The following is a 9,408-nucleotide window of genomic DNA, read 5'->3' on the forward strand; positions in this document are numbered from 1 at the left end:
GAGTTTTATACCTAGTTTAGTGAGTTTATCTATAATTCCAGAGTGGGGGATGGTGTCAAAAGCCTTGGCAAGATCTAGATAGGCTGTGTGAACCACCTCACCCTTGTCTACGGCTTTGGTGACTGCTTCAAAGAAGTCTATCAGGTTTAGGAGACATGATCTGCCTTTTACAAACCCAAACTGGGTGGGATCACAAACCCAAACTGGGTGGGATCCAGAGTTTGGAGATTACCAATGTCTTTGTTTATAAGTTCCATGATGATACGTTCCATGGCCTTGCAGACCAGGCTCGTCAGACTAATGGGGCAGTAGTTCCCGGGGTCCGTGGTGGCTCCCCCCTTGTGGAGTGGGATAACCGTTGCTGTGTGCCATTCAGCAGGCACAAAGCCTGAGGTGAGGCTATGATTGAGCATGGTACTTAGGTGGGGTGCCAGTTAGTTCTGTAGTTCGTGTAGAACGCAGCCTGGGATGTTGTCTGGTCCCATGGATGCTGTGTTCTTGGCTTTGGAGAGTGTGGTTTTTACCTGTGCAGCCATGATTACAAGAACATTGCATTCTTCCGGTGTAGAGATGGGCTCTTTAGGGGGTGAGAGGGGGGTAAAGTTAGCACTGAATATATCTGCCAGGATGTTGACAATATCAGTTGGGTCTGTATATTTAGTGCCATTGTGCTGTAACTCAGAGCAGATCTGAGTGTTGCCATTCAGATTCTTGACATAGCAATAGAATGCTTTGCGTTTGTCTTTAGAATCAGTGGCGATTTTGTTTTCGTAACTAGCTTTGGAGGATTTTATCAGGGATCGCAGCTTCTTTCTGAGGCTGACCAGGGAGCTCCTCCACTAGTGGGATTTTACTCTCTTTTGCAAGAGTTTCTTCCTTCTGTTGTACAGTTTGTTTATGGCAGGCGACCACCAGATTGGCTTCCTTTGTTTGGTGGATAGCGTCTTGGTTCTGTTTGAGATAGCACGATCCATGCACTCATGTAAGTGCTTATAAAGTGCAATTGTGTAGGATTCAGTAGTCGTAACTGTATTGTCCATCTGTATGGGTGTCATGAAGTTCACCACTTCTGTCTTAAGAAGCATTAAGTTGCTTTGGGGAAATTTTTTATTATGGTTTCCTTAATGGGGGGTGGAGGCAGGATGTGGATATCTAGGGTAATTAGCTTATGGTCGGATCGGACCAATGAGGCATCGACTTCAGGTGTGAAACACCGGTCACTTATATTGGTAATGACTAGATCTAGGATATTGTTGCCCCTGGTGAGGGTGTGGATAAGTTGATCCAGGGCATTGGAGTGTTTGAATTCCAGAAAGCGTTGAGCAAAGGAGTTGGTACATGAGTAGTTTTCCCAGTTAATGGTGGGGTAGTTGAAATCACCCATTATTAGGGTGTTTGGTTGAACCCTAATATTTTCCAGTACATCAAGAAAAGAGGAGTGGGAATCCTGGGGCATGGTGGGTGATCTGTAGCAAGCTACAATTTGGATTGCAGTATTGCCCAGAGTTAGTTGCACTTGGATAACCTCGGCTGCATTATGCTTTGCAACTAGCCTGTAGGTGTGGATATCCTTAATGAATATGGATACACCTCCGCCTTTGGTGTTCCGGTCCAGGTTACATGGCCGAAAAGTGTGGTATCAGTTATAGCCTGGTAGTGCAGGGGTGCTCTCTGGAGTCTTGAACCAGGTCTCAGTCACTGCACAGATATTGATGTTCTCCATTTTCAGGAGTGCCTCGAGTGAGTGCATTTTGAGATTTAAACTTCTGGCATTGAGTAGCATCACCCTCAGTTTTTGCTTGCCTGTTCCTGTTACGATGGTGAATTTGTCATTTGAACCTTGCCTAAAAAAGGCACTATAGGGGCGGCAAGAACCATTGGTGCCAGTCCAGGAGCCAAGACCTTGATGAGGTAGGGCTACCACTTGTTCTTGATTATTTGTGTGAGTTACTATCTTTTGGCCTTTTTTTTATTACTCTGTCAGTGTAAATTGTCAGCCATTTCTGCTTGTCTCTCCCTTTCTAACCATTCTCAAGTTAAACCGTTTTTCATAGAAGTATTGCATATGTGTCCAGCTAGGAAACAGCTTTGTGCTTGAAAAGCTTACTCTTTTTCCATTTGAACTAGTTTACAGGTTGACTTAAGGTTCATAGCATGGAAGACTGTTTTACTCATTGCTATGTCTTTTACTAGAAGAATATCTTGAGTTACAAGGACTTATTTTTCACAAATGCAGCATGTCTTTGAGAACTAATCCTTCTTTTACACCTAAAGCAGTCTGAAGTTTACCTTTAGCCAGACTTTTAGTCTCTCTCTCTCTGTCTTCTTCCCTGAACCCAAGAACAACAGAGAAAAGGTTCTTCACACCCTAGATGTACACAGGCAGCTCAGATGCTACTAAGACAAAACAGAGTCCTTCAAGAAAGTTAATCAGCTATTTTGTCTCCTGGGAAGGGAAGAGAAAAAAGACAGTGTCAAAGCAGAGTATTTTCACATGGTTGTCTAATGCCATTGCCTTTTGTTATAGTCACCATTGTAAGCCAGTTCCAGGTAGGGTTAGGTCCCATTCTGCAAGGGACTTAGCTTCTTTAGTGGCTTTCTGGAATGGGGTAGACTTTAGAAGTATTGCAGAGGCAATAGTTTGGTCCTTTGTACATACTTTGCAAAATGAATTCCTTTTCCAGATCCAAAATGGGCTTTGCTAGGACCATTCTCAAGGGGATCATGTATTCTTAGTTTATTTTTTTCTCCTCCCTTCTTAGTTTCTAAACCGTGACAATTGACCCAAGTAGCTTAGGCTACTGCAACACTGATTTAAATGTTGAACATGAAACAGTTGTGTAAGTAAACTTACCTAACAGTATGTGTTAATAGATAACTGTTGCAGTAGCTGCCTCTACTTTCAGACTCCTTAATTTGTCTATTTTCTTTCACATTCTGTTGCCACAGTGTGGATATATATACCCTTGTGTATATAGTTTACCCTTGGTTTTGTTTTCTAGTTTTATTCTTTCAGGGCTTTTGCCTTTCTCTCTTGTTTCTAGGCAAAAAAGCTGTGAAGAAATTAGCACTCTGTCTTACAAAGCATCGACGGAATCTCATTGTTGAAAGGTATCAGTCAGAAGAAGGGTAAAACAGCATTGGATATACCATGGAACACACTGAAGACGGTCACCAAAAAGTGGAGAAAATATGGGACAGCAGTGACTTTGCAAAGAACTGAACATATCTCTAAAATTGATGAAAACACGATGAAAACTGGTCAGGGAGGCTGCCAAGAGACCTACAGCAACACTGAAGGAGCTGCAGGAATTTCTGGCAAGTACTGGTTGTGTACTACATGTGACAACAATCTCCAGTTTTCTCCATATGTCTGGGCTATGGGGTAGGGTTGCAAGACAGAAGCTTTTTCTTGCACACAAAAACATCCAGGCCCAGCTAAAATTTGCATAACAATACACCATCTCCCAAAAGCATGTGGGAAAATGTGTTATGGTCTGATGAGACCAAGCGCAAAACCACTTTGCATCACCAAAAGAACACCATCCTCACAGTGAAGCATGATGGTGGCAGTATCATGCTTTGGGGTTGCTTTTCTTCAGCTGGAACTGGGGCTTTAGACAAGGTAGAGGGAATTATGAACAGTTCCAAATACCAGTCACTTTTGGCCCAAAACCTTCAGACGTCTGCTAGAAAGCTAAAACCTTCAGGCTAGAAAGCTGAAGATGAAGAGGAATTTCACCTTTCAACATGACAACAACCCCAAGCATACATCCACATCAACAAAAGAATTACTTCACCAGAATAAAATTAGTTTTGGAATGGCCCAGCCAGAGACAAGACCTAAATCCAATAGAAAATCTGTGGAGTGGCCTGAAGAGGACTGTGCACAAGAGATGAACTCGCAATCTGACAGATTTGGAGAGCTTTTGCAAGGAAGAGTGGGCAAATATTGCCAAGTCAAGATGTGCCATGCTGATAGACTCCTACCCAAGAAGACTGAATGTTGCAATTAAATCAAAAGGTACTTCAACAAAGTATTAGTTTAAGGATGTGCACACACAACAAAGTATTAGTTTATGCAACCGGCGTATTGCACATTTTTTATTTTTTTATATTTTTCCCCTAACAGATTTGTCAATTGAGTTGTACAGGTTATAGATTACATTAAAGGTGGGAAAAGTTTTGACATGATTTATTTTGGTCTTATTTTTTAGATCACAAAAAGCTTGGCATTTTAACAGGGGTGTGTACACTTTTCATATCCACCGTATTAGTTGTATTACCTCCTGATTTTTTATCATAAGATGATTTTTCTTCAAGTGATTTTCTGTCTGCAGTGAGATTTTTTTTTACTTTATATAAAGTATTTATGGAACTCTTTCCAACCAGTTAAGGTTACTGGTGGACAGGTCTACCAGCAGTAATACCATGATGCTACTTTAGCAAACCCAGTAGCATAAAATATTACAAACTACTTTTCTTACATGGCATTCTCTCTAAAGGATCTCTGGTATACTAGCTGTTCTTCCTGCTTTGGAGCAGTGGTGCATCCGTAGCCGTTTTTTGAGAAAATCCTTTTCTAAAGCTGTACTTGTGACACACGTTCTAAATTCTTCAGCTATAACATCTACACCAAAATTGTAAAGATGAAAATTGCTCAGCACACAGATTCTTAATGGTACTAGTACTGCTATTCCGCCTCTTAAATATGATGTTACAGTTGGTAGTAACCTCAGATTTTCTACACATTTTTTCATATATTTTTGAAAACAAGTTACACTATCTTAGGACACATCTGATGTCTGTAGCAGATGTTTCTGTCTAGATGTCATCTTCAAAATAATCCAGTATTTCACCATGCTCATTATTGAGATGTTTATAGAAATGTGAATGTACAATATTTTTCATAGTCTGAAATATAAACAAACTGATATGTCTATCTGCAGCTGTTGCAAACAGAGGCCATGCATAAGTGGCATATTGTCTAAACGGATGTTTTTCTATTGACACCTTACAACACTGTTGACACAGTATGGGGGTGCTCAGTAACTGTACTAGTATAGTATACAGTATTTATAAATATGAACCCTTTTTAATATCTTCAGTTCTGTTTATCTCAAACATAGAAGCTGATGTAGTTTTATTTTTCCCACTTTGTTGGGTGTGGCAGTAAGTAATGTGCAGCAAACTTGTAACCTTTGCTCCAAAATTACATATCATCATCAGCTTCCTTTCTCATACTGTCATTTGCACCTGGTCCAGACATTTGTACATTTTTCTTTCATCCAGCAAAATGCTGATGTAATATGCTATATTTTATCACTGTACCCAACAGATTATTATTACACCTTTATTTCTGACAATGCCTTTAACAGTTATGTCAAAATGTATATTTTCAGCTTGTATTTGGAATCCTGAAACAAACTCCCATGAAACTCACGATGTAATGGAGTTAACAAAATGTTTATAAAGTATGAATATTTTCGTGTTACTATAGACAGAGATAATATCTTCAGATGTGCTTATATTAATCACTGCTGCACTAGCCTTAGCTGTATGGGTTATATCCTGCATAGGATATAAGCAGACACATTTCAAAGCTTCAGGGCATCTTCATCATGCCCAAACGGTCAGTTGTTTCAAGCTAAGCTGACTAAAAAGACAGGTTTAGGCACCAAGCTTTCTGGAGCTTTCCGCTGTTGGAAGAGAACACTCCTCTGCTAGCTATTGAGGATCAGCATTTGGCTTGTGCTGTCCCTTTGCTGAGCAAATAAGTTCCCTTTGAGGAACAACCTTCCACATTAAAAACATGTTTGTTTTATTGTACTTTCGTATTTAGGAAAGGTATTTGAGCTATGAGTTTGTGTTTAAACAGACTATGAATGAGACTTAAATGTAGTTTTAAATAGGAGCACACTTTTTTTATCTTGTCATTTTAAGTTATTTAAAGCAGAACTATTTTTTCTGTGGCTAAATTGTTTTAATTTTACTTATTAGGCCTGGCATATAAGTGCATTTTACTGTCAGAAAACTGACTTTTAATGAATATTTTTTACTGGCTTGTGCTGCTATTTTTGCTGGGGAAAGAGGCACCATTTTTGACTTGATCATGTAACAAACTACTGGTCCCATGGTCGGTCCTTCAAGCCACAAAAAGAAAAAAAGCAAACAGCCTTTTCCACCATAGCAGACTAGCAATTTGCCTAGCCACAGGTGAGTGACTGCTGCGGCCATAGCTTTTTCCTCAGATCACTCATCTTTTACCTCAGATCACTCATCTTTTACCCCAGATCCATCTGGTGTAGCACCTACAGCCCCTATGGACTAGGGATTAGCCACATCCTCTGCAGCTGTTGGGGTTCCCTCAGTGGGCAAGAGAGAGCCACTCTTATCGGGCCTGGGAGAGGAAACAGGGAAGACTTTGCTGGTTTGTCAGAATATTGTGCCTATCCCTCAGGAATCTGGTGCTGCCATTAATACCACCATTGATCCCACTGACATGAGTACTTCTGAAGATCATTGTGGTGCCTCTGTTCTGGCCCGGGCAACAGTACTTCTCCCTTTTTTGGAAATGGCCAAGGGCAACTATCACAAGCTTCTTCACAGAATGGATCTACTCGCACAAGATCAGGGGTGTTTGATACAACCCAACCCCAATAAACTTCAACTGACTGCCTGGATGAATTGTTCTTAATTCCCTTTAGGCATCCATTTACTGAGGACGTGCAGCAGGCAATGTAGGCAAGAAAGCCCACTGGTAGAAAATCATACATTTGCAAATAGAAAAGTGTTCTAGTTGGTGCCAACAACATAGCTAGTACCCATTCAGGGCTAGTTGATCTCTGGTCTCACAATACTTTTGTGAGTTACTGTCCTATGGTCTCTCTTACTCGCCCATGGAGGTTCATTTAACAGGCATTTCAGCATGACTGCCCACGGATCCTCCTTCGGTGTACTGTCATGGCAAAATTTTTTTAAAAGGTGTTATGCATAAGAGACCTCCAAGAAAACTGGTGGCCCCTCCTTGGGATCTTAATTTTGTGTTAGCAAAACTAACATTTTCTTCATTTGAACAAACTAATCTGGTTGACTTGAGGTTCTTAACATGAAGAGCAGTTTTACTGATTGCTGTGACATCTGAAAGCAGAGTATCTGTGTTGTAAGCTCATATGGTTGGTCAACTCTATTTCATTTTCCACAGGGACAGGTTTTCTTTGAGAACTAATCCTTCTTTCATGTCTTAGTGATATCCAAATTTACAACAAGTCAAACTATCCATCTCCCCATTTTCTAAACCTAACAATGAGGGAGAAAGGATACTTCATGCTTTGGAGGTCCACAAACAACTTTGGTACTATCTTGACAAAACTAAGTCTTTCAGATCAGCTGTTAATTTCTTGTGAAGGTGAAAAGAAGGGACAACCTGTTTCAAAACAGACTTTACAAATGGTTGTTTAAAGCTATTACCTTCTGTTGCACTCACCTTAACAAAACTCTTCCTGGCAGCATCATGGCCCACCCTACAAGGGTTGTGGCTTCATCAATGGCTTTTTGGAAAGGGTTGGATTCTAGAAGCAGCAATGTGGTCCTCCACAAAGCTCTGTAAGCATGATTCCTTTTCTGTGTCTAGATCAGGCTTTGCTAGGACCATTGTCCAGGAGTTTCTGGACCCTTCTCCTTCCACCTCCCAAATGTTGTAAGCTAGAGTAATCTACCATATGGCTATGAGTACTGCAGCAGTGGTCAATATGACCATAGTACAGTTGTGTAAGTAAACTTGCCATAATAGTAGATGTTCGAATGATCACTGCTGCATGGCCGCTTACTCCCTTCCTCCATCCTCCTTGTTTTTTGTGTTTTTTTTATGAAAGGGTGTGGACATTTACTTTTCTGTTGCTCCTAGTATTGTCCTTTCAGGGCACAGCCTCCCTCTCTGTTTTGGCGTGAAAACTCTGAAGTTAGCTCGACTTGAATGGACTGATTGATTGGGCTTATAGAAGGTGCCCTGAAGCTTTGGAAGCTGGACAGCTGTTACATCCTATGCAGGATATAATCCATATAGCTAAAGCTACTGCAGCAATGATCATTAAAACAACTATTATGGTAAGTTTACCTATACAACTTCCTGTTTGGGCTGAAACTCAAAGACCACCTGCAACTTTCTTTCCGTCTTCCTCAACTGTATTCTGATTCTGAACACTCATATACATTTTTTCTTCTTTCAACAAAACAATGCATCTATTAAAATGCGTCATTTTTTCTGTTCTACGAAACAGATGTTAATGCCTTTAACTTTGCTGTGATGAGATTGTATGCTTTCAGCATATGTTTCAAATCCTGAGCCAAACTCTCACATCGGTGAGATAGCAAGATAATTATAAAATATGCAGATTTCCATGACCACGCTGTACACATACACAGATACCAGTATCTTAATTTTCCTGTGATACACATCTGCAGATTGCATGCTGCTTTCTTTTACATATCCTCATCTTACTCCAGTGTAAGAAACTTGTGCCATTTTTTGCTAATGTAAATTTTAAAACTACACCATAGTTTGTACATTGTTCTGTCTCTGTTTCAGCTAATGCCTGTCATTTCATGACATGTCAGACTGAATTTTAACTCTGTGTTGTACATTTACACATTCCAACTGCCAAAGAGATGCAGAAACACTAGATTTTATATGCACGTATGGCTGTATTTATGTGTGTGTATCCATATGTATGTATATGTACATGCATGCACACCCACTATATATATATATATATATATATATATATATATATATATATATATCAGTTGGAAAAAAATCCTTTTTTCATTCAGTGATTAAATGAATTAAATCTAGCTAATTACTGAGAGGATCTGAGGGGTAGAATTTATTATTAAGGATATCTCGCTGCATTTTTATTTAGCTAAGAGTGCTTTGAGACTGCTGCTGGTGTGTGACTCCAATGGATTTTTCCCACCCATCCATCTAGTCCATGTTGTGATTTTAACTCATTACATCCAAGTGACGCCTCCAGGTGCATCTGCAGTTAACTCCTACAAATGTCTTTAGGCATCAAATATTGCTTGTTCATATTTGCATCAATAATTCCAAAACCATGCTATGTACAAGGTTTTAAAATATTTTGTCTTAATGCTTACCCAATGGCAAACTCAACTGCATTAATATTTGACTTCTGTCTAGTGCAGGTTAAGAGATTGACTGTTGTTTTTATATGTTAATTTATATAGATATAATTTTCACATTTTTCTAAATATCTCAGCAACCAAGTAACACAGACAGAACTCCTTGGCATCTTATGAAAACTGTCAGCTAGATTAATAAAATACTGCTAACAGTATATGTGTAACTTGAGTGATTGCAATTTGTTTATAAAATATTACAGATGTAAT

The 9,408-nt window shown here is 39.7% G+C and overlaps 1 protein-coding gene across 1 annotated transcript in view; it reads left to right on the top strand.

The window, feature by feature from the left end:
* Positions 1-3,187, top strand: part of TLR3 (toll like receptor 3) — a 309,450-nt gene extending 306,263 nt beyond the window's left edge. Inside the window, exon 6 of the mRNA XM_044062513.1 lies at positions 3,045-3,187. Coding sequence (XP_043918448.1) covers positions 3,045-3,133 — 89 coding nt within the window. The 3' untranslated portion in view covers positions 3,134-3,187. The remainder of the gene's footprint in view (positions 1-3,044) is intronic.
* The last annotated feature ends 6,221 nt before the right edge of the window (positions 3,188-9,408 follow it).

Source organism: Protopterus annectens, chromosome 2.part1 (assembly GCF_019279795.1).
Source record: "Protopterus annectens isolate FY-2018-M chromosome 2.part1, PAN1.0, whole genome shotgun sequence".
NCBI classification, from domain to species: Eukaryota; Metazoa; Chordata; order Ceratodontiformes; family Protopteridae; genus Protopterus; species Protopterus annectens.